The sequence below is a fragment of the Canis lupus genome, chromosome 6, assembly GCF_003254725.2.
Source record: "Canis lupus dingo isolate Sandy chromosome 6, ASM325472v2, whole genome shotgun sequence".
Taxonomy (NCBI): domain Eukaryota; kingdom Metazoa; phylum Chordata; class Mammalia; order Carnivora; family Canidae; genus Canis; species Canis lupus.
In genome coordinates, this window is record NC_064248.1 from 2135127 (window position 1) to 2161739 (window position 26613).

A 26613-nucleotide genomic window follows, 5' to 3' on the forward strand; every position below is an offset into this window, starting at 1 on the left:
CATGTAGGGAAGAAATGAGTTTAGACATGAGGCTGGTCATTTATCCTTAAGAGCCACGAGGACGTGCAGTCTAATGGACCAGCGTTGGCCCACATGTCTTCCTCAAAACATCTCCTGCTCCCATTGCGCAGGGGACAGGATGCAACAACACGCAGGCTCAGGCTCGCGTTACAATGCACGTGGCACTTCCCGACTGCTGACACCGTGCATGGGCATGTCCCTCCCCCAGACAGCTTGGCCGCCCCTTACCTTCGTCACTGTTGTCGTCCACCAGGATGATTTCCTTCAGCAGGTGTGTCGGTGTGTGATTGACAGCACTGTGCACGGACCGCAAGATCACCGACAGGGCCTCGTTCACGAAGATAAATATGATGGAGATCTGGGGCAGCTCCTTGGCGTACTTCAGCTCCTTGCACCTGTGGGCAGAGGTGGCGGGAGTGGAGTCAGAGGAAGGAGGAAGGCAGGGGCGCTGTGGATGGACACATGGACATGGCACACGTCCTCACAAGGTGTGAATCCCTGGGTCCCTCTTGGCCCCTCTGGGCTAAAACCTGAAGGGATCCGGTCCCAATTCTCCCAAACTTACCACTCCAAAGGAACCAGAAGCATCTCCCAGGTACATTTACCGTATCATGGGCTGCCTATGTGCCCGTACACGCCACCCGATCCCACCTCAGGGCCCACCTGCCTGACTCCCCATTGGGCGCCTGCATTTCCTGGCCTGGAGCCTACCTAGCTGCCACCTAAGCAATCTCCCTGCCCCCATCTGCCAGGAGCTGACGCATAAATACCCAGCTGGCTCACCCCTGGAGCAGGTGGACTCAGAGGGTGGTTTACACTGACTTCCAGAGATTTCCCCCCCTCACCCAGTGGGATGAAGCTCCATCACGCACAGGGGCAATCTGCACACTGCATCATTTAGGGGTGCCTTCCCTTCCAGGTCCTACTTCCCCATGTTCCTAGTGGTGTTCTCTCCACCTCCCAAATCAACCAGTGCACTCAAATCTTTGTCCCATGGTCTGCTTCTGGGGGAACCCAAACTAAGACATGTACTGGAGACCCTGCCCTGATATGCACATGCCAATAATCCTAATCAAGGGAGCAGGCCTTCTGCCTGCATAGGACCGTGTTGCCTGACACAGCCCGACCCTGCGGGCGGATGGGACCCCTGTCTATGGGGTCCTCCTTCATGGCAACTCTCCCATCTCTGAAAATAGGGTGAAAGAGAAGAGAGTCCTCTTCACGCAGGCTGGACACGGGAGTGTAGAGCTCTGGCCTCCCTAGAGCTCCCAGCGACACGAGAGGTGGTTTAATGCCCAGGGGACACGCTCTGCAGGCTCAATCACAGGAGCACTGGCGCCCTGTCCCAGGGGGACTGGAGAATTTGGTCCTGTGCTCAGGCTGAACCACGTTGGGAATACCGAGCGGAAACTGCGCAGAATGGAAGGGCAAGCTCAGGCATCTCCATACGTTTTCCTCCTCCTTGCGTGAGACTGAACAATACATAGCACACATGTTAGAGGAAGAAACAAAGGAAACCAGGTGAAGGAATGGAGTGAGAGGGGAACAGCACTGTGGAAGGAGCCAGAAAAAAGGCTGTTTTTTATGCGGAACAGCTTGGGCTGTGTCAGGCCATATTAATCATGCAGGCAATTTTCGGAAGAAAATAAAGTTTTGTTACAATCTACATTTGTGTCTCCTGGAGGAGACTGTCCAGGGATCCATTGATCATGGAGCCTCATTTTTACCACGTCGCTGTAAATTCACTTCTGGGGGCTGCCAGGGAGATTAGAATGGTTATTGACGGGCTTCTGGGCAGTTGGCAGGAATCATCCCATTTGCTGCGTGGTGATCTGAGGGAGGAGGGCACCCCGGAAGGTCCCTCCGAGCCCCCTCGACCGCCCTGAGCCTGGCAGGCCGGCAGCTGCTATGACTCACCAGCCCACCCACGTGAGCCACACGCTGTACACACTCACTTATTGCGAGCACTCCTCCCTCGGGCTGGTGTCTTTGGCCCCTTGTTTTTAACACCTTCTGGCTTGGAATTAAGAAGCCAAAAGACCAGATTGCATCTTACCAGCACTGCTTTCACCCACAGGCAATGGGGTCATGATGCAATCAGGACTCAGGGGTGAGTCAAGCATCTCCACTGGAGCACGCAACTCACCCCCACCACCACCCCCGCCGTGAAATGGGAAACATGGGAGCCTCGAGGGAGGAAGGGGGGACCTCCTCCCGCCCCATTCAGTAAATCGTGGAGGAGCAGGTTTCAAAAATGAGAATCACTCTGTCACGCACTGGACATGTCACCTGCGCACACTGTTCATATTTCTTCATCTCTTAAAGTGTCAAAATAATCCACACCACACCTAGCTGTGGGTGCCAGGCTAAGATCCCCACAAGGATCATTTCACAGCACCGTACAAATGCAACGTACCAACTCAAGGAAAGACCCAGGCGGCCTGCCTGCCCCACGCTCCCACTGTCCCCTTCTGGCTCCTCTGTTCCCTTCTGTGTACTCCCTATCACCATGAGCCAGGCTTCCAGAGCTTTCACTCAGCCCAGACCCTTCCTGCAGGACCCACCTGGGATTCTCCTCCCAGGCCTGGCCTATCCAGGCCTCTATCCTTGCCCAGCTTACAATTCATCTCTCCTGTGCCCGATGCCCTCAGGGTTTCACAGTGGGCAGACAAGATGAATGCAGTCATTATTGTGAAAATCCGCATTCTTTCTTTGGTCTTTAATGTCTAGGGAGGTGGACTCCGCCTCAAAAAAAATAATAATAACCTTAGCTGGCTTATTGCCTGCTATGTAGAAAATGTACAGAATATGCTGGAGAGATGGGCACTGCATGCAGTGTTGTGGGTTTTTTTTTTTTTTAAGATTTTATTTATTCATGAGAGACACAGAGAGAGGCAGAGGCATAGGCAGAAGGGGAAGCAGGCTCCATGTAGGGTGCCTGATGCGGGACTCGATCCCAGGACCCCAGGATCATGCTCTGAGCTGAAGGCAGATGCCTAATCACTGAACCACCACTTGCCTCGGGCACTGCAGTTTTGAAGCAGTAGGGAGTAGGTGCTGACAGATCCACAACCAGATACCCAGTGCCCAATGGCAGAAGAGGAGTGCGGGAGGGAAGATTAAGTGTGGATGGTGCAGGCAAAGAGAGAGGCTCACAGGCCATAGAAATACAGAGAGAACACCCAGAGAAAGGGAACAGACATGGCTCCTACCCCCTAGCAGTTGATCCTGAATTCCCGCTGTGGCCTGATGCCCCTCAGAGAGGTTACCAAACCACACACATCCGGGTGTCCCACCTTGTACACAGGCTAACATGAAAGAAGCCCTCCCGGTCATTCCCAAGTCCCCACAGAACTGAGTGAGTGGAAGCCGCTCTGTGCCCAGTGCCCCGGTGATGTGCATGGTACTCTTGGGGTGGCCCAGTGATGGCTCATGTCAGGCAGCTGGACAAATGGACTTGAGCATCAGCTCACAGCTTGGCTTCTGGCCCCTTCTCTACATAATGGAACATATGAAATCAGACATGTTTCCTGCCCATCCCCCTCTCCCGACCGCCTTCCGGGCTACAAAATCCAGGTAAGAGCAACCTGGAAGGCTGTGAGGATAAAGAAGAGCTTCTGGATCTGCAGATACCTGCAAGGTACCCAAGAATGAGCAGAGGATGGCATGCCACAGAAACTGCAAAATACTGCAAAATCCATAGCTGGGTATTGTGTGCTCCCTCTAGCAACACAGGCTTGGATCTGGGTCTGGGAAATCACACACTTCCTTTCAATCACAGGTCAGCGAGCAATGAACAATCTCTCATCTGAATGGAGACGGCTGGCAGGAAGGCTGTCGTAAAGTCTGGATAATTTTCAGTCCATGTGTAAGGCCCAAGGGGCTACGGGGAACTTCGGGCCCAGCCCTGTCTGCAGAGGGCTGATGGGGAAGCAGTCTGAGAGAGAAAGCAGAGACAAGTAACCAACCAAGCGAGACCTCTCAGACACCTTACATCTGTCCTGTCTGCCTGTCCATATATCCACAGGCCTGGGATACTTCTGTGAACTTGGTAGCTCCCCGAGGGTAATGACTCCCCTCTCCCAGAGCCCTTGGCACTGACGTCACTTAACAACAAGAGTGTCGGCTACCTCCCTTCCTGGATGCTGAGTAAAGGGAGGAGATCTGGGGAGAACAGGTCACCTCAGAACCCACGAGAGAGGATCACAGTTGACACAACAGAAGGTCACAGGCTAGGCCTCCAGAGGAGAAGAAAACCAAGCCCAGAGAGCAGCTGGCCATGCCCTGTCACAGGCAGACCCCTGCCTGTGAACCCCTTTTAAAAAGGAGACGACTCACATGACCCCAGTGCGGTACAGATCAGAGGGACCAAGTCACACTTGTGACCCAGTCTGTCAAGCTGGAAACAAAAAGATGATGCCCAAACATCCCCACTGTTGTAAAAGACCTTAGATGCAATGTGGTCCAGAAAGCCTCAGGAAACTTAGAGATGATGGAGATGATGACGATGATGATGATGATGATGATGATGATGATGATAATGATGGTGATAACCAACATTTATATAGTGCAGGCTATGTGCCAGAAACTTCTGGAAGCTTCAGTAGACTTTTCTGTCTCATTGAATCCTCACAGCAACCTGCCTATGAAATAGGCAGTATTATCATCCCCACTTCACAGATGAGGAAACTGGAGGTGCACAGTCACTTGCTCTGAGTCACACAACGAGCCGGAAAGGCAGCAAGGGTGCCTGGAAGTGAACTTTATCATCTGATGTTAGACTCTTTCAGATGCCCCTGTCTGACCAAGGCAGGGTGTAGGAGCGCTGAGGTGAGGACTCCCCTTCCAGGGCCAACCCAATCTCTCCCAGTCACTCAGATCACCAGGACGGTCACCATGTGGCCAATCTGCAGGGCATTCCTGGCTGCTCACCATCAGCTCTGGCTCTGGGTGCAGTGATGCCCCTCAGTCTCTGCACAGTGTCACCCCACCCTAGTGAGGGGACAGATTAGTAAGCACTGCCCAGGCTCTAATTCTGCTGCCGGTACCCAAGACTCCTGGGTTTTGCAGCTAAAACACATTCAACACTTAAAACAAGGCAGCTTGTAACACAATGCAGTAAATGCTAAGTGCCAAACGGCTGTCCCTACACCAGATGTGACTGATGGACTGAGCTGGATCAAGGGGACAGGGAAGAGGAGCCATGAACTAGAAAGGTGGATCAATGGGTCAAACTTACATGGTCAAGAAGAGAGGGCGGGATGGACAGTAAGAGCACTTCTGAGCACACAGAGGCACTAGGATCCCCTTCTTTTTATCTTCCAGGGCCTTCCAGAAGAAATCTATCTAACCTTGTTTAGAGATGGAGCAGTAAAGAGTCAGGTCTTGGAATCAGAGACTCACATCAGGCTCTGCAAATTCCTACCAGGCTGATTCATTTTCATTTTCAAAGCACACCAAAAACATGCATAAGGTCACAAAGGTCAAATAATAAAGGTTCTTTGCAGCATGTGCCAGCAGCATGGAGTGAAACAAGAGGGAGGAAGAGTGGGGAGTCAAACAGAATACGTGCTTTGAGTCAGAAAACACCACCTTGACCCCAAGAGCAGCCATGCTCCAACAAGCAAACTCTTGAGGATGTGACAGGCTTGGGGCAGACACATCTTCACATCCACTCCATCTGCTGCTGTGAGCCGATGTGAGAGGTGAGGACTCCTTCTATGACTGCCCGTCTACCACCATCACATCCACACAATATCAAATCTGCTTCCAAATGGAAGGTCCAGGTCCAGGAGTGTCTCCTTTTCAAATTCTGAATGTGCTTTATGTTTGAGAGCAAATCTGGGATGCACCCCTGTGCCACTATCCCCTGCACTTTGAGAACTGGCACACCCGTTCCCCCGACCTGGATGGCCACATGTGTCCTTGGCTTGGCCACACTCTCATTGATCCAAAGCAGACACACTTCATGTATACTCGACCGTCGCAAACTGAGAGGCAAAATTCCCAAGAAAGCACTGGTGTGGCCCAGCCACTTAGCAATGGGATTCATTTTCCAAACAGTGGTGTCCAGTTGCCAGAGAGAGGTGACCAGGAAGGAGAGGCAAGTGCGTCAGCCCACCTCTTAGCCGCTGCCCGAATTCCGAGTCCACATGCATTAAGCAAATGTTTAACTGAAGATGTGGCTGGTGTGTGCCAACTCAAGCTCTACCAGGCCATGGGTTATGATCAACCAGGAACAGAAATGGGTCTCCTCCTAGGAAGCCCTACTGCAAAAATGCCCACATTCCTGAGCCCAGAGATGGCCATGAACATTGACACTACACATGCCAACTGGCACAAAACTTCAGAGTACTCCACACGCTTTCTATGGCACACCAGCAACAACTTCACTTATTCTTCAACAAGAAGACAAATTGCTCGCTCCCATCTCCCTCAGGCTCAATGTGGATGTGGGGCCAGATTATGAAGTCAGATCCCAAAAGCAAGTCTAACTGACAGTGATGCTCCATTTTATGTGTCAACTTGTCTAGGCCTTGGTATTTTGGTCAAACAGTATTCTAGATGTTTCTGAAAGTACTTTTGTATTTTATTTTATTTTATTTTATTTTTTGCTTTCCCTAAGAAAGTGACTCTTTTTTTTTTTAAGTGGCTCTTTTTTTATTTAGAAAGGCTAATCTATCCATTTATTATTTTTTAAAGAGTGATGTATTTGAGAGAGTGAGAGAGCATGAACAGGGGAAGGGACAGAGGGAAAGAATATCCAAGTAGACTCCCACAGAGCACAGAACCTGAGGCAGGGCCCCATCTCGCAAGCCATGAGACCAGGACCTGAGCTGAAATCGAGTCGGATGCTTAACTGACTTAGCCACCCAGGTGCCCCCAAAGTACTTTTTTTTAGATGAGGTTAATATTTAGATCAGAAGGTTTGGGTCAAAGCAGATTACCCTCCAAACTTTGGGTGGGCCTCATCCAATCAGTTGAAGATTTTAAGAGAAAGAAGATCGAGGACCCCCCAAGGAAGAGAGAATTCCACCAGCAGACTATCTTTGGAATCTAGCTGCAACATCAGTTCCTCCCTGGGTCTCCAAGCTGCTGGCGAGCCCTGCAGATTTTGGATATGCCAGCCTCCACAATTACGTATGCAATTCTTTGAAATAAGTTCTCTTCAGCTCTCTCTCTCTCTCTCTCTACGTATCTATTTACATCTATCTATAGACGTAATTATAGACGATAGAGATAGATAAAGAGACAGAGAAAGTCTCACACTGCAACCGATGACAAGACAAAGCCAAAGTTTCCACTATCCACGGATCCCTCTCAGAAGAGGGCCCCCCACCCCCACTCTGCTTTTACCACTCCCCGCTGGCCAATCTCCCTGTGGCAGGGAAGGGTGCCCCCTACCCCACGGAAGAACTCAAGGCCACCAGCAGAGATTGCCAGAAATGGTCACCGGTCGATAGCATCAGCAGCAGCAGCATCCAGCAAACGTGCCGACTCTCGACCCAGAGGCCCTGTGAAGCTCCAGAGCGGGGCCTCTGCAGGTGGCCAGGTGAGGCGCTTCCGAGTCCTGCCCTCCACCGCGAGCGTGTGCACGTCCAAACTGAGTGAGCAAGTCAGACACTCCCGGCCTCTCCCATCTAAATGAACAAAAGCCCCCTCCAGCAGCCTGATTGCCGGCTCTCTTCTCCTCACCCCCACTTGCCACCTGCCCTCCAGTTCCTCACTCCACTCTCACTTGGCTTCAAGTCACCCTATGCCACTACAGCTGCTCCCGGTGGCTTCCAATGACATCCACGTGGCCAGAAACCAGGGAAACTTCCCACTCTGGCCTCGGGTGAGCATCGTTTCTGCAGGATGTAACACTGTTGCCTCTCTGCTTATATAAACACGATTCACTCTTGGATGCTGCACACTCCGGGTTCCCCTGAGCCCCGCCTCTGCTCTTTCTCCCACGCGACCTGCCCTGGCCGCCCGCTCTGATTCTGGGTGGCCTCTCTGCTAGTCCTCCAAATCCCCAAACTCCTTAAGCTTCTTTCTCCACCCTCCAATGGTCTTACTTTACAGACTCTGACTTGGCTAGAGTCTCTACCCAAATCTGTGGCTCCAATCATCACACTGGCAACTTCCAAACCCGCGTGACTCACCTAGACCTTGGTTCAAGCATCAACTTTCCGTAGGACATCTGCACCCGGACATCTCATAAGCCCCACAAATTCAGCATGCCTAAAATCGACACCTGCTCCATCTGAGCCTTCCTGTCTTCATTGCAGCGCACCCTACTCTCTCTTTTAGGGGTCAAGCTAGAATCATGACACATTCACCACGTCTAGTCGGTCATCAAATCTGGAAGACTCTGCCATCTTTAGGATCTCTTTATGACACTCTTCCCCCCCGCCCATTTGGACCCTAGCTCCACGTCTCATCATTTCCCTCCAGAATGACACCAAAAGTCACCTACTGGTGCCCTTTGTCCTGCCTGACCCTCTGCAATTCAACCTTGTTCTATCCACTGCACTGATGCCAGCATGACTTATTTCCTTCCTTCCTTCCTTCCTTCTCAATACTATATTTTTAAGTAATCTCAACACCCAACGTGGAACTCGAACTTACAACTCTGAGATCAAGAGTCACATGTTTCACCCACCAAGCCAGCCAGGCACCCCCAAGATGATCTTCCTAAAATGCAAATGGGGGGGACACATGGGTGGCTTAGGGGTTGAGCCTCTTGCCTTTGGCTCAGGGTGTGATCCTGGAGTCCCTGGGATCAAATCCCACATCGGGCTCCTGGCAGGGAGCCTGCTTCTCCCTCTGCCTGCATCTCTGCCTCTGTGTGTCTCATGAATAAATAAAATCTTTTAAAAAAATGAAATAAAATGCAAATGGGATCCGGCACTCTTCTACTTCCTTGTCTCTCCACTGCTTTCAGAATCAGATTCAAGCTCCTTGGCTTGGCACCCAATTCAGCCCCATCTCATCCCTCTAACGTCATCTTGTCCCTCACTTCCTCCAACTACTGAAAACCATTTGTACTTCCCAGAACCAGGAATGCCCTCTCTCAATTCACACTCTTTCTTCTCTACCTAAAATGCCCTTCCTTCTGCCCCACATACCCATCCCCATCCAGCCCCCAACCTTCCAGCATGTCCCCCCACCATGCTCCCCCAGCCGGATGCCAGGTCCCGTCCTCTGTTGTTTTCTCTCTTTCATGATGCAAGCTGCCGTCCTGAGACCTTTAACTCTCTTCTCTCCCATTTCAAAGCATCCATGACTGGGGGCGGGGGGGGGTGGGGTGGGCGGGTTCTTCATTTTGTTTCCTCAGAGCCCAGCACAGTCCTTGGCAGATAAATGGTTACCGCACGAACAAATGAAAACCCTCCTACCTTGCCTATTTCTTCTCTCTGCTCTTTTTATGATCAAAGGCCTCCCTTATCTCCTCCCAAATTATAACATGGCACCTCCACACTTAAAAAAGATCCCATCCTGAACTCAACTGCCTGCTGTCTCCTTTGATTTACTAATCAGAACTCAAATTCCAAAAACCTAAACCATTAACCAGGCCTATATTCCTTTTTTTTTTTTTTTTTTTTCTGCTTGCCTCATCAAGCCTCTCCTGTAATCCAAGGAAAGAGCGGTATCATTTTTAGCAACAGCAGACCTTGCAAAACAAGATGTGGGGCTGAGCCACTCAGATGTACGAGGCCCCTGTGCCGGACCTCTCATTATAAGGGAGAATGCACACTTTGCTGAGTGGTTTAATTTCCTGAAGTTGAGCTCTGCACTTCATCCAGGAAGGAGCATCACACCTCATTAGCTCAGTTCCTGCACAGAGCAGCCTGTGGGACAATCTGCCTACTTCAGCACCTGAGCTCCGTGTGGCCTGCCCATCAGCCTTACTGGGGCAACTTGCACCCATCAGGAGGCCGCTGGCTCCATGCCTGGCACAGGTTCCTATCTTGGGGTCCAGAGGGCCCTCAGGAAAAGCCCCCCAAACTGAATGCAAGATGTTGGGGTGTAGGAGGATTTATTTCTACTGAGGTGAGAATTCATGCCTCCCGTGGGCTTCCCACAGAAGCCTGGCAGGAGGGGGCCAGAGGGCGTCTGCAGCCCTTCTGCAGCCCCCCGTCCTGGGCATGAACCTGCGCCAGGCCTGCGCCCTGTTCTCAAACACTGCCCCATCAACAGAGCTCAAGTCCTCCCCTGCCAGCCTACTTCCTACAAACATTTATTTTGGAATATTCCCCAAGTCATTTTTGAGTTTTGAGCTGATTACGTCCTGGCTCCATGGCAAAGGTGCATTCTCCTTCCATGGCTTCCTGGGAAGTCTTTCGGAGTCACAAAGAGCTGCTTTTGCAAAGACAAGGTTATTGTCTTTAGCTAGAAAATCCATGAGACTCAGCTATCCTTGGCCAGGTGGCAGCGTGTCTCTTTCTGTCTTCAGAAGGGCTTTGTTGTTTGTTTGTTTTTAAGATTTTATTTATTTATTCAGGAGAGACACAGGGAGAGGCAGAGACACAGGAAGAGGGAGAAGCAGGCTCCCTGAGGGGAGCCCGATGTGGAACTTGATCCCAGGACCCCAGGATCACAACCTGAGCCGACGACAGATGCTCAACCAGTGAGCCGCCCAGTGCCTGGTTTGGTTTTTTCTTTTTTTCTTTTTAATGAAAAGGGTTGATTCCCCTTCTTTAACCCTCAACCCTGACCACAGTCCCCTGCTTAGTGCAGCACGGTTTTTCTAGAAGGGAAGGGAGGAACCATACACAAGAGGCCGGAGGCAGGGGGAGCCAGGGAGGGGCCTCCTTTGGATTCTCAGCTGCAGATGGATCTATCTGGCTATGAGGAAGCTTATCCTGTTACAGTCAATGGACAAGAACAGAAAAAGAAAAGAAAAACCCTAGAGTTTCATTAAGCAATGGCTCAGGAACAGAATCTCTAAAAGCAATTAGGGGTAAATGAATGCAGACAGTTTCAGGCCAGAGCTAAGAAAACCTCGGTGCACTGAAGACCCAGCAGATGCGGAGTTCTTCACACATGGGATCCAACCCATAACCTTCCAGAGGGGAGCCCTGCGAAGGGGGATGCCTGATTGCTGCCGGAGGGCCCAGATACACCAGGGAATGATGCAAAGTGGAAATGATAAATAGCCAGGTTCTGAGGCCCCACAGATCCAAACTGCAGGCAATCGGAGTCCTCAGAGAAACGGAAGGACCTGAAACGCTCTGCTCTCAGCCAGAGGGTCACCCCTCCACCCGCAGCCCCTCACAGAGCTCCAATCTGGAGCCGCAGGTCATCTTCCAGAACGTCAGCATGGCACTGAGAAACATCTTACTAAGCTGGCTACTTTTCCTTTCGATGCTCTGGCCAAGCTGGCCCGTCCAGCCCAGGACGCTGACCCTGAAAACACTTCTGTTGATTCCCACATCTGGCCACCCCTGTCCCTAGTACTCTTGTCCTCCACCCAAAAAGTCTTCCCTGGGGGCAGCCCCCACCCCCACCCCGGTCAGAGTCACATCACATGCCAGCTGCTCCCCCCGGCCCCGCTGAGTGCCAACCTGACCCTGCCATCTCGGTCTGAAAACGCCTTCTCCCTCCCTGGCGGGCCGGAGCAGTTGGGCAGATTTTGTCAATCCTGGTGGCAAAATGCATTCATTGCTCCTCACCCCACAGTGTGTGCAGGCCCTCAGTCACGTGACTTCGAGGTTCTTCTCACCAAGGTGGCAAAGTCGATGTCCCCACACATGGGATCTGGGCGCAGCCACATGATTTGCTTTGACTATCAGGACCAGGTGAAGGGCTCACACATGAACCTTGAGGTGTTCTCCTGCCCTTGGCCATCACCTGAGAAGCAGAGGGCTAGCCCTCTGGCCCCGGGGTGGGGGAGAGGGGGCTGGAAGATGAGTAGTAAAAAGGTGACCCCCACCCCCTGTAGAACACACATGCCTGTGCGAGTCCAGCCTTTGGGGCCACACGCTGTGCTAAGAACCTTACAGTGTCTGCATTATCTCATCACTTGTCACAGTGAGCCAGGGGTGTACCCATTGCACTGATGGGAAACCTGAGGCTCAGAGTCACCAGCCCAAAGGCAAGCGAGTGTACACAGAGCCAGACTGGAAACCCAGAGCTACCTGACTCCAAAGCCCCACACTGTAGCCTCAGAATAAAGAGATGATTTCCCAAGGATGATCTGAATGGAGGGATTTGGGATGGCTTCTGCTAAGCCAGGTCTCCAAACTGGGGCTTCATATCCAACCTCACTGCAGCCTCCGCCTCCCCCAGGAATGTTGTTTTGACTTGTCAGTCAGGAATTTTCTGGTTGGCATTGATGAGGTCATTGTCACAGGAACCCTCCTCCATCCCCCAAAGTAAAATGGGTAAATCACCTAGTAAGACCCCAGCCCTTCCCCCTCAGGAATTGTCACCCTACCTGAAACAATCCTTTCTTTTCCTAATAACTTCTCACTCCACCTCCTTCCTATAAAAACCTACTGGGGCACCTGGGGTGCTCAGCGGTTGAGCATCTGCCTTTGGCTCAGGGCATGATCCTGGGATCCTGAGATGGAGTCCCCCATTGGGCTCCCAGCAGGGAGTCTGCTCCTCCTTCTGCCTGTGTCTCCGCCTCTCTGTCTCTCATGAATAAATAAATAAAATCCTTTTTAAAAATCAAAAAATTAAAAACATACTTTGCACAACTCCCCGGAGAACCCTGCTATTTGCTAGATGAGATGCTGCCTAATTCATGAATTGCCTAATAAAGTCAATTAGATCTTCCAGTTTATTTGGTAGAATTCTCTTTTTAACATGCTCATTCTTTATATTTAACTGTAGTCCCAGTGCTCTATCAAACATGTATTACTTTCGTAAGTTTAAGATACTAAAATGTTACTTTTTAAAAGATTTATTTACTCTCTATGTCTAAAATAGATAGATAAATAAATAAATAAATAAATAAATAAATAAATAAATAAATCTTTAAAAAAAAAAAAGGGATCCCTGGGTGGCTCAGCAGTTTAGCACCCGCCTTTGGCCCAGGGCGCGATCCTGGAGTTCCGGGATCAAGTCCCGTGTTGGGCTCCCGGCATGGAGCCTGCTTCTCCCTCCTCCTGTGTCTCTGCCTCTCTCTCTCTCTCTCTCTCTCTCTCTCTCTCTCTCTCTCTCTATGTCTATCAAATAAATAAATAAATAAATCTTAAAAAAAAAGATTTATTTAGAAATGATTTTAGCACTTGCCAAATAATTCCAACGTTGACCAGAAAGTATAAACAGGGAAGAGTAAATAACAAACTGTAGAGGGGGAAAGGGTATTAAGGAAACCCGGAGACATACATGATGCTCAATCCAACATAAAGTGACTATCTAATCAAGAAGGAGATGCCAGACACGCGGAACAAAGATTCTAGAAACAGATCTGATCTTGCATAATTTATGCCAAGGTGGTTCCACAAACCAATAAGGCAAGATTCTCACAATAAATGGTGTTAGGACCACTTTATTGGGAGAGACACTCACAGTCTTTCCTACAAATACACTGAAAGTAAATTTTCTCTCTTTTTTTTAAGTTTATTTACTTAAGTAAACTCTACATCCAACATGGGGCTCCAACTCACAACCCCAAAATCAATAGCTTCATGTTACTCTAAGCCAGCCAGGTGCCCTTAAAAGTAAATTTTAGATAGACAAAATGGTTGAATGTAGAACTCAAAATATAAGGAAAGCAACATAAATATGTATGGGAATATTCATACAGACTCTGGATATTGAAGAATCTTCAATAGTTTGGTAATATTTGTAAACCCCTGATTACAAAAACAGTAAAATTAAAACCGCAAACTGCACACACACACACACACACACACACACAAACACCAAAAACCTTAGAGTAATTACAAGGGGGAAAGATAATAAGAACCCAAAGAACACAGATAAATAAGCAAAAACCATGAACACACAATTCAGAGAACAAAAGAAATAAATAACAAACATGAAAATAGGTGGACCGTCACTAGTAATAAAAAGGATTCAAACAATAATGAGATGCCATTTCGCCTCTATGTGGTGGAATTATAAATAACTTTGCTTCTTTGTACATTTTTTGTTATGTTTTATAGTGAGCAAATATAACGCAGAAAAACACATCAGTTTTGATTAATACATGAATGACAGACTCATATTACAAAATGAAAAGGAACCTTGATGCCTGACTACTAGCTCTCAGAGTTTCATACAGGCCTGACATCAGCTGGCACGAATAAGAATCACCCCATGTCATCCTCACAACATGCCTTCTGACATCCAATCAGAGAGAATTCTGAGTCAAGACCAAAATCACAACTATTTTACCTTTTCAAATGCAGTCAGGGGAGAAGAATGACTGGCCTGATCTCATCGGTTATCCATTCCAGAGAGCAAGCATACCTACCACCGCAGTAGACCTCCACTTCTTTTCTCTACCTAGGAGCCATTCCAAGATGGCCTTCTATAATAAAGGGTTTCTATTCTAAAGGTATAATAAACATAAAACCAATCACTGCAATTGTAGACCTTCTTCTGTTAGTCAACATGTAGCTTTGAAAGGGCACAAGAAACTTAAATATAAAATAACTGTAATTTTGTTTAAATTATGGAGTTAGTTCCAGCTCTATACCAATTTCTTAAGGTTATGGGAACTGCCCATTTACAATGATAATAAATGCTGCACGAGACGTGAGCCCAAGCCCAGGCATCTTACAAAGAAACTGAACCAGCCCACAGAGCCTGCCAGGCATCTAGTCTACCCATTAATAACCACTGATGAAACGACCTGGTGACTTCTGCGCTAGGGTATATTTCCACTCTGGAGGAGAACGGCATGAAAGCAAACTACAATCCTCTTTAAATGCCATTTCTACTGATTTCTCAATGTCCTGTAGAATGTTCCCTGCCACTTACACCATCGCTCAGATATGTTAATCACATGCAATTTTTATTCAACCTCCCTCCAGGTAATGCCTTTCCTTCTAAAATCCTACAGGTAAGATCTCACTCTAATTTAGAGACTTGTAGCCTGTTGATTCAACTCCTCATATCTTGGCGTGGTGAGGGAGGTACAGAAATGGTAACAGACACATGAAGCACGCAGTAATAATAAATCTGTCCACATGGCTAAAGGCCCCAACCTCAGCCTTCCCATAACTGGCCAGCAGGTTTAATGAGGTCAGGGACCACATCTCTTTGGCTGATACATCTCTAGCATACAGGTAAGGGCTCATCCCAGATGCTCAATAAATATTTGTAAAATTCATTAACAAGTAAAATAGAGAAAAGATATTCTATTCCCTTGTGGCATAAAGAGGTTGTGTGGAATGCACAGGTCTGGAATCCTAGGGATTTAATGAGGACCCCAGAATCACAGGAAGACTGAGTACCCTCCTGGGGTACCAGTCCGAAGATGCCACATCAGACCCCTGGAGAAGAAGCTCTTCTGGAAGAATATGGTGACTTTATTTAATTCTAAATATCTTATGATGGATGGAAGACAGTGTCTATCCCCCAGTTTTTTTTAAAAAGATTTTATTTATTTATTCATGAGAGACAGAGACAGAAATGCAGAGACACAGGCAGAGGGAGAAGCAGGCTCCATACAGGGAGCCTGACGTGGGACTCCATCCCAGGTCTCCAGGACCAGGCCCTGGGCTAAAGTCAGTGCTAAGCCGCTGAGCCACCTGGGCTGCCCTATCCCCCAGTTTTAACATGGATCTTTTGTTCCTCTAAAAGAACCTGTTCTTGGGGTGCCCGGGTAGCTAAGTTGGTTAAGCATCTCACTCTTGAACTTCAGCTTGGGTCTTAACTTCAAGTTGTGAGTTTAGGCCCTGTGTTGGGCTCCATGGAGCCTACTTAAAAAAAATAAAATAAAAAATTTAAAAACCTATTCTTTTATTTTTAACACATCCTAGGACAAATGTATATGGATCACGTGGAAACAATAGCTTAACGGTAACATTTTCACACACTGAACATCAATTATGAACTAACAAAGTGCTGAAGATACAGACATTTTTTAAAAACCTCACTATTACCCTGGAAAGAGAAAAAAACAGGTGATTAGTTAACTACAATTATGGAATGATAAATGTCACAAGGGAGGTTTGTTCAGGAAGGTCTAGGATTTCTGTCTGGAGGGTGCCTGCCCAGGGAAGGTTTCACAGAGGAGATAAAATTTTCCCTGTGCTGTGAAGCACTAGAAGGTGATTTCCAGGTGAGGACAGTGAATGGAGAGAGGGAAAGAAGAGAAAAATCTTTGAGCAAAACAAAATGAACCGCATGTGCAAACACAGAGGAGAGAAAATGTGTAATGCACCACCCATATCAGAAATAGGTGTTTCGGGGCATGTCCAGGGTGAGGAAAAGAAACCAGTGGTTGACCAGGTGCTCTGAAGGCAGTTTGTAAATTCAGACTCAGTCTTCAGTCCTTCAGCAGTGTGAAGCCATGAGGTCAAGGATTACTGAGCTGGGAAGTGGCATGACAACACATGGCATGTGTCTAAATCAAAGGACAGCATCCCTTCAAGTTAGGCCAAGATGTGACCTCAGAGGCTGAGTTCCAAGCTTTCAAAAAGGATGTGGGTGTACAAGTTTCCTGTCCAAGAAGCTCATTCATTTCACATTGCCCAGATCACAACCCCGGCTCCTCACTGGTCTGTTCACCCGCTCCTCATAAGGCCTGGGGAAGCTGGATTCTATCAAGACATCTTCCAAAGGCACTCACACTTGGCTCAGATACTTCAGTTCCTCTCCTACCCACCAGTTCTCTGAGTGGATCTTTGGCAGGGCCTCTCTACCCCATCCCGAATAAAGACCATAACAAAAACTACTTCCTTGACCAATTACATAAACCTACAGCTCACTGTGTTATTGACAGGAAATGATGTTTTTCAGTTCAAGTCATCAGAACTATGAACGTGGCATTTTATCTTACAGGTCCCAGATGGAATGGGCTGATCTCTGAAACTCAACTCAGGAGGAGGTATGTACTCATCAATGGCTGGCCACACCAGGCAAAGAAGCCAGCTACTTGCCAGACCGGATTTCTCAATTTCCTGGGGGCCTCAGGCATTAGGAGACCTCACCCAAATCTGGCCCATCCCTTACCAGAAAACCCACATAGCTCAGAGGTACCCATCCAAAAATCACCAACAAACATGTCCAACAGGGGTGCCACGTCAGTTAACCATTCGACTCTTGACTGTGGCTCAAGTCATGATCTCACGATCCTATCTGGGAGCCCTGGCTCAGCAGGGAGTCTACTTGGGATTCTCTCTCTCGCTCTCTTTCTCTCTCTCTGCCCCTCCCCCACTCATCCCCCCCATAAATAAATAAATATATATATTTTTAAAAATGTCCAACAGAAAGGCAGCCCTGCCTATGCCCAAGGCCAGTAGACCACATAGCCAAGCAGGAAATGTCCTCCAGCCCCCATATATGAAGAGAAATACCTGGCCAGGGGACTGGAATTTGGGGTTTCTACCAATACTCTTTTTGGGCCCATCATTCATCCTATGCTTATACCCAGTAGAATCGGATCTATGTTTTAGATAGATATTCCAAAGCAATGAGGAAGAAGTTTTGAAAAGGTGGAGCAAGAGAAGCAGGAAATCAATGAAAAGTAGAGAGATTTTGCAAGAAAATGAAGGGATCCAGGGTCAGGTGAATATTTTTTATTGATAAAAGGTATGATTTAGGGCAATTAGATAGTCATGAATGTATGCACCTGACAGCATAGTTTGAAAGCATGCAAAGCAAATGTATCGAAAATCCAAGAAGTAAAAGACAAATTCACAATCACACTGAGATATATTAACACAGCTCTCTCAGAAATCCAAAGAAACAAAATATCCAGTAAGTATATGAAAATATGATCAATCTCTATAGTAATCAAAGACATGCATCCAAGAGCTATAACAAAGTTTTGTTTTTTTTTTTTTTATCCTTTGGGTTGCCAAAACAAATTGAAGACAGACCTTATACAGTCTTGTCAAATGTGAGGAATGACACCCTCATATACTGCCGGTTGAAGTACAAATAGGCAAAATCCTTTCAAGAACAAGTTATCAGCACCCTGCAAAATTAAAAATGAACATGCCCAGCACGTTCACGCATTAGCAAATGTCAGAAAGACACATAAAGCAGTCAATGGTGGTTACCTTTGTTGAGAAGAGTGAGGTTTGGGCCTGAGGCTTTAAGAGGAATTTTTTGAGTTGTTGTTCTGTATATATCTGTGTAATTTATAAAGAATACATTCAACAGTTACTTGTGTACTTTACTTTATAAAAAACCTTGAAAAAATCTATTGGATGTGGCAGGTAGAGGATCATAGGAAGCATCTGTAAACTTGAACATAGTGCTTTTGTACGATGAGTAGTGGAGGAAGGAATATAGGGAGTGAATCAAAACTTCCTCCCAGAAGCCCAGCAGTGAAGGGAAGGGAAAGAGGAGAGAAGTAGGTTTAAAAAGAGGAATCTTCACTTGGCATTCAGCCCCAGCAAATGAGTCCCTCTGGTCCTGTGCTCCTACATCCTTAAAAAATCTTGTTCTCTCTTCCACCAGCAGGCCTGATTGCAGGCAGGAAGCACGTTAAGGTCTAGCAGGCAAAGTAATGACTTTTTCAAAATGAGTGTCCTGGCATCTAACTCTTCTTTTCCTAAGACATTTTACTCCCCGACCCTGGGTCTGTGTGTGCCTATGTTTAAAAATTGCCTTCCTGAGTAATTGCAAATGGGTTCTAATAAAAAAACATGTGTAGAAAATGTCTGTAATATTCCATAAAATCTTTCACTTTGCATACCGGTCCAAATGAATATTTATAGGATCGCTGTTATTTGGCAAAACGATGTTAAATTGGGGATTCCATTCCCATACAAACACCTCACAGAAGAGGGTCTGGGACTGACCTGGGTGGGATAAGGGCAGAGGGTACCAAGTCCTTTGAGGATGAGGGCTGGGGCAACAGGCTTCATTAAGACACCCCAAGCCTGCAAAGAAAAAAAGTGTGTAGGACACCAAGGCCCCAAATGGTAGGACTGGAGGAAGGTGGATCACCACACCTGTGTCCAATGGGTTTGAAATCAGTTACAGAGTTAGCATCCTGTTTCCTCAATACTGAGCTCAGGATCTGGGCCGGCCGGGATGGGAGAACGGGTCTGGCTTAAAAGGTCAGGTGTGAGGCAGACCACAGCCCCCTCTGTTCTGATGACTGGGGAGCCTCTGTGAAGCAGGAGCTGGCTCCAAAGATTCGGATTCCTGATCTGTCTACAGCTCCAGGTACAGGAGCTGGTGGCGGCCTGGGAGCATTTTGTGACTTATCCACGCACACATGGTCTCTGTGTCCAGGTGGATGCGATATGGACAGTGAGGAATGACAGAGGATGCAAAATACTGGCAACAGTGGGGCTTGCTCGGGTGTAACATCAGAGGGTTTCTGGAGGAACAGACGGCCCCAAGTAGCACCATTAAGTGTCAGCAAGAGAAATTTTTATGTATGTCAAGAAAGGCATTGAAGGGCATCTCCAGCCGGGGCTTCTTGGGCTGCTGTCCAGTAATGTTTAGTAGATATTTCACACTGTGCATCATGGAACTTTCGAGGAGCCTTGTGTACCCGCCCCTGGGCAGCCCACGGGCCCTTCCCATCCTGGCTAGTTTCAGGGCACCAGGGGGCTTGCTGGTGTGCAGAGAAGCAGGCAGGGGGCACACATGTGTGTTGCAGGTGGAAGAGAGTGCTGAACTGTTACTCATCAGTCCACTTTCTTCCATATCAGTCTGAGCATGATTATTTGACACCTTTGGGAACCCAATTACTGCAGCTCCTTATCTTGGCTGCAAGTCAGTGTATGTACAGCTGTTTCTGCCTCCCTCCCCACACTGCCTCAGTCGCTTTGAATGATGCTAGGTGCAGCCAAGTCCTCCAGCCCGGGGAACACGGGGCAGGACAGCCTCTCTGCCCCGAGGTATCTGCTGGGCAGGCCTGGCCACCAGAGAAGCACAGGAGATGCGCAAGTCAAGGCATTGGAAGACCACCGCCTGCCTCGCCTGGCTAATGGGGCCTTGGCCACAACGCCTCAGGGGTCGCTCCCGAAGGTAAGGGTCTGGGTACCAGTCTAAGATCAGGCTTCTTGGACTTGACCATCTATGTGAACCACAGAGAATCTTGTTAAACAGCAGATTCCAATTCAGTAGGTTTGGAGCGAGGCCCAAGATCCTGCATTTCTAGCAAGTTCCCAGCAGATGAGGAGGCCATGGGCACACGGATCACCTTGGCATCCTAAGGATTCGGAGCAGAACTGCCTTTGCATTCCCGGTCTGCCACAGGCTAGCTGTGGGCAAGTTACCTAACTGATCTGGGTGCAGAGTGAGGAACGGGGAGAAACTGGGAGTGGGCACAGAGGAAGGATAATCTTGAGATGGCAGATGGTGGGGCCCGGGAAGCTGGCGCGTCCCAAGAAGTCGCCTGAAACGGCAGCCGGTGTGGGTCGCTGGTCCCTATAGAGCAACCAGGACATAATGTATGTTTGGAGGTGACTCTGCTCTGAGGGCAAAGATTCCTTTTTTGTTTCTTAAGATTTTATTTATTTATTCATGATAGACGGAGAGAGAGGCAGAGACACAGGCAGAGGGAGAGGCAGACTCCATGCAGGAAGCCTGACGCGGGACTCAATCCCAGGACACCGGGATCACGCTCTGGGGCAAAGGCAGACGCTCAACCACGGAGCCACCCAGGCAGCCCTGTGTTTCCCAGCGCCTGGCGCAATCCAAGGCACACCGTCTAATAGTCCAAAGTTACTGGTTCTTGAGCAAATTAACATAATAGAAATGAAGGAAGACTTGAAGGCCTCTTTCACAGTTGGAGCAAAGGGACTGTTCTCGCAGCGGCCCAGAGCGCCTGAGGTTCACCTGGCATCACACAACCAGAGCAGCAGCGACCTGAGTTGCCCTTTCAAAGCCTGGAAACGGGTCAGGCCTGCTTCACACCCGCTGAGAAGGCTATTGCTGGGGAAGGGCTAGGGTGGGGCGTTTCCTGTAAAAATATACATGAACTGATTTGTTTTCCTGAGACCTCTTTGCCAAGAGAAATGCCTCTAAATCAGCATCTTGGCCATAAAAGCAATAGCAAGTCTTCATCTGAATCGCAGAAGCCACGTGTGATGTACTCCCTGAGGCCCACACGAAAGCTTCGAGGAGGCGAGATGGGATCAATGAATTTCTTTGTTAATCTTGATATTTGCAGGAAGCAAACAAACCAAGCACTCTGCAAATCACTGGCTTTAATCTTCAGAATTACTTATAGTGCCATTTAGGAGAGTTTTGTTTTCTGGGGAGATTTGCACACAGCAGGCGGCAAACATTCTAATTGCCGTTAAGTACATTTGGTGTAATATGTTGGGGGAAATGTAGCCCTTGCATCAGTTAAGCATGAACACACGTGCTCACGGGCAGAAAGCAAGTTTGCACGCAGAGGCACTCACCACAGAGCCAAAAATCTCCCACGGGGAAGAGGCTGCCTCTTCCAGTCATGCACCATACCTGGGCCCAGCCATAGTTCACTCCCAGAAACAAAGGCCCAGACCAACTGTGCTCAACCTTTTATGCCTCTCTCTGCTCACTCTCTCTTTCTCTCTGTCTCTGAATTCATTTGCAGTCAAGATGCAATGCTATTTATAACATATATTGTGCTGCAGTCACTAGGATTTGCAACCTGAAGCAGAAGGCTTTCAATCTATGCAACAAAAGTAAAGCTCAGTGGGAAGTCAATGTCACAGCTATTTTATGCCGCCAAGTTTACAGCCACAGGTGCCCACTTCTCCGAGCAGATTAAAACCTCCTTGCAGTCAGGGAGGACCTCTTGCCCATTTTCACATTCCTCAAGCTCTATGTCTGCCACACAATAAGTATGAAACTGCTATTCGTTGAAATGAATCAGAGAGCCTTCCCAAGGCACAGGAATAGCCCATGAAAAGGAACGTGAAGGCCACCTTAAGGAACGGAGAATGGGGGTGGCAGGCTCGCCAAGAGCAGCGCACCAATAGAGCTTGCTGACTCCCAAATCACAACTAAAATGCCAGACAATTGTTTGAAAAAATGATAATCTGATCCTGAGCCGGTTTCCATTCAAGGTCTTCCAGTCGAGTGTGAAATAATTCATGAAGCCCTTGGCTGCAAAAAAGAAACACTTAAAAAAATCTGACAAGTTATCTACGTAAATAGTTCACCCATAATAAAGAGAAAAGCAGAGAGCAGTTATCCGACTATTCGGCTTGAGGGGAAGCCAGCTCTAGACCGTAACCGGGCCAAGTTTCAAAGCACCAAAGTGATAGGCTGCACCACAGGAAACTGCCATTTCTGGTCAAACATCAGCAATTTCATGTGGCTCCACCAAATACACTGAAAGGACACGCAGCACTAAACTAAATCTACTGTAAACAATTTGGTGTCTTCACCATCTTCTAAAAACTTTGAGCAAACTCATTTGTTCAAAAATTAGTTCATCTGGGGGATCTCTGGGTGGCTCAGTGGTTTAGTGCCTGCCTTTGGCCCAGGATGTGATCCTGGGGTCCCGAGATCATGTCCCACATCAGGCTTCCTGCATGGAGCCTGCTTCTCCCTCTGCCTGTGTCTCTGCCTCTCTTTCTCCCCGTATCTCTCATGAATAAATAAATATAATCTTTAAAAAAATTAGTTCATCTGATCATCCAGATACTAAGACTACCAATTCAGATGAGATGTGATCTCCCATTATCACAACATGTAAAGAAAAGGAAGAAATGCGATTTTCAGGTCATGGGAGTCACTGAAGCAAAGAACCTGGAAGGAAGGAGTTTGTGATGGAAAAGTCATTTTGCAAGTTCCCAGGAGCATGGCCATGGAACATCAGCCATCGCTCTAAATCCAGCAGACAGACAAGGCAGGGGGAATTGGTGTGAACTCTATATAATGACAGACACTGCAAATGCTTTGGTTTTACTAAATCTCAAATACCAGATTGTCACTTGTTCCTCTCTCCTAATAGCAAGGGATAAAATATAATATATGGAAGGATTCTTTTTTACACTTTCTGATGGTTATAATTTATATCAAGAAACAAATGAACCCCAAAGAAGTTACTGGTGACCAATAAGTTCTTGTAGAATGAATATATGAATGCTGATGCAATTAGGCCAAGAAATATTACATGAGTTACCCAAAGTCCCTCAAATTTCAGTCTGCAGTGCTGTGACCAAGAGTAGTTGTTTCTGTATTTGATTTTTATCATTTTTCCCGTCGACCTCAGTGACTCTCAAACTTTATTTATTTTTAAAGATTTCATTTATTTATTCATGAGAGACACACACAGAGAGGCAGAGACCCGGGCAGAGACGCAGGCAGAGGCAGAAGCAGGCTCCCTGTGGGGAGCCCGATGCAGGACTCAATCCCAGGACCCCGGGATCACAACCCAAGCCAAAGGCAGATGCTCAACCACTGAGCCACCCAGGCGTCCCGACTCTCAAACTTTAATGGGTATGAGAACTATCTGAGGTGTCACTTGAAATACAAATTGCTGGGCCCCACTTCCAGGGGTTCTAATCCAGTCTACATAGGGTAGAGTCTAAGAATCTATAGTACAAAAAGAACTTAAAGGGACCTTGGTGCAGTTTCTCCACTGATGTAGGTCGATATTCCCATCACTATAAACTTTAAATCCAGTATCTCCCAACTTCAAAATAGCAACGAAAGCTTTGGGGTCCAGAGATCCAAATCTTCCACCACACTCTCCAAAATAACAATAAATAACGGCTAAAAGAGCAAATAAAATTACAGCATTACCCTAAGACAGAGAACCCCCAAAACTTCAAATTATCATTAATAGCAGAAAAATGAGAAAGCAGCGTTCGTGATCCTGATACCACTAAAAGTAGATTGAAGACAAAAAGCATTAAATGCAGCCAATTAAACGGAACAAAGGTTACTTTTTAATGCTACAAGCCATAATTCACAGTGAAGATACAAAAATTTTCATATCTATGTGTCAAATAATACAGCCACCATCTTTATGAATCAATATAGTAGAGGTAAGAAAACATAGGCAAGAATCCACACTAATAAGAAATCGTAACACCCTAAGTTTAGCGCAAACAAATCAAAGAGACAATGAGTAAAAATATAGAATGCTTAAGGGGCTCCTGGGTGGCTCAGCTGGGTAAGTGTCTGCCTTCGGCTCAGGACACGATCCTGAGGTCCTGGGATCAAGCCCCATGACCTCGGTGGGCTCCCTGCTCAGCAAGGAGTCTGCTTCTCCCTCTCCCTCTCCCTCTCCAGTGCTGTGACCTGTGATCAATATATATATATATATATATAAAGTATGCTTAAGTAATACAATCACTACGATAGAATTCATGGCTACCTATCAAATGTTACTCCTGGAAATAAAACACCTTCTCAACCTCAGGGGAAGTTGTAAAAAAATAATCACTAAGGAAACATCAGTATATATCATAAAGTAGAAATATTACAAACCACAGTCTCTGATCACAATGCAATAAAATTAAAAATTATTAATAGTTGTTTTAAAGCCATCCATCTGGATATTTTTTAAAACTGCTACTAAACAAATCTTGAGTCTGGGGTAAGTAGAAACCAAAATTAAAGTACTTCTAGAAAGTAATGATAATGAAAACAGCACATAAAATAGGTAGGCAATAAGAATATTCCAGGTCTTGGGATGCCTGGGTGGCCCAGTGGTTGAGCACCTGCCTTTGGCTCAGGGCGTGATCCCAGGGTCCTGGGATGGAGTCCCATATTGGGGTCCCCGCAGGTAGCCTGCTTCTCCCTCTGCCTATGTCTCTGCCCCACCCCTCTCTCTCTGTGTGTGTCTTTCATGAATAAAAAAATAAAATATTTTTTTAAAAAAGAAATATTCCAGGCCTTAAAAACTTCTAGCAGCAAAAATAGTTGAATTTCATTACCAGCTCAGAAAGCTAGAAAAAGAACCATAAAGTAAGCCACAAAGAAATACAAGGAGGGCAATAATAAGTATAAAAGCATAAGTTAATGAGTCAGAGAACAGAAAATGTAATATCTAATCAATAAATCAAAATTCTAATTTTAAAAAAGCAATTAACAAAATAGACAAACTTTAGCTACTTTAATCAAAACAGGAGAAAGCAAAAAACAAAATAAGAAACCAAAGGGAAAAAATAACTCTTGAAACAATTTTTTTAAGAGAGAATAATTCACAGATGTATGCAAATAAATCTGAAAGCCTAAATGCAATGGACAATATCCCAGGAAAAGGCAGTTTGGTAAGATTAACCTCATTAAAGACAGAAGCCTTTAATAGGCCTGTTTCCCCAGGAGAAATAGAAAAGAAAAAGCATCAAGGAATCACCACATAAAGAACTCTCAGGACCAGATGATTTCACAGGTGAATTTTACAAACTTTCAAAGACCACATAGTCATAATGCTCCATAAGTTGTTCCACGCATTGAAAATGAAAGAAAACTTCCTAATTCTTCTTATATGTATTGATACCTAAACCTCTTAAGGAAAGTACAGAGAGAGAGAGAGAGAATTACAAATATTGATGCAAAAGTTCTAAATAAAATATGAGTGAATATCACATTAGGAAAATAATACACCATGGCCTAGTGAAATTTATTCCAGGGATGCAAATTTGATTCAGTTGTAGGAAATCTAATAACATAATATACAATACGGGGAGAAGAAAATCTATGATTATCTGTATAGGCACTGAAAATACTGAGAAGCCTTCAACAAATTGAACTCCTCCTAATAGAAAACTCAAGAAAATCGGAATTGATGGATACTTTCTTAACCAGGAAACAACTATACCAATAGTCATAAAACCAGCATCTCTACTACAGGCATTTCCATTAAGGTCAAAAGCAAGGCACATGAGCCCTCTTGCTTTACTAATTCCCTACTGCCCAGGCGGGCCCCAGAGACGCAGCTGACTACCGGGCAGATGTCACCTTCAACCAAGTGATCGACATTAACAACACCACCAGCAACGAAACAACTAGGTCCCACGGGCATCCTCGTAAGATGCGTTGAAATGACCACAGCACTTTTGTAGTCTTCCTGCACCGTCGCATAACCTGAATCTAATTCTGAAGAAACAGGTACGTCCAAATTGAGAGATGTTTCTCAAAATAACTGGACTGCAATCTTCAGAAATGCCAATGTCACGGACAACAAAGAAATACTGAAGGACCATTTCAAAACAAAAAAATCATGACAAATGAGTGTAATTTGTGATCTAGCAGTTTTTTCCCCAAAAGGATGTTACTAAGACAATTGGTGAAATGTGAATAAGGACTGGAGACACGTAATATTATCCATTTTGTTCTGTGGTTATGTAAGAGAATGTCCTTGTTTTTAGGATTGAGAAGTATTGAGAGGGAAAGGAGCATCTTGTCTGCGGCTTATCCTCAACCAGTTCACGAAAAAATAGGTACCCGTGGAGAGATATAAATATTATAAAATGTTAACTTTTAAAGAATCTGAGTAAAGGGTATGCAGAATTTTTAGGTACTATTCTCGAAACTTTTCTGAAGTGTGAATTTATATCA

General features: G+C 46.7%; 1 protein-coding gene across 2 annotated transcripts in view; it reads right to left on the bottom strand.

Moving 5' to 3' along the window:
- Positions 1 to 26613, bottom strand: part of GALNT17 (polypeptide N-acetylgalactosaminyltransferase 17) — a 432211-nt gene that overhangs the window by 237764 nt on the left and 167834 nt on the right. For both annotated transcript variants that reach the window (XM_025425743.3, XM_049111043.1), the window contains one exon: positions 250 to 416. In XM_025425743.3, the coding sequence (XP_025281528.1) occupies positions 250 to 416 (167 nt within the window). The remainder of the gene's footprint in view (positions 1 to 249; positions 417 to 26613) is intronic.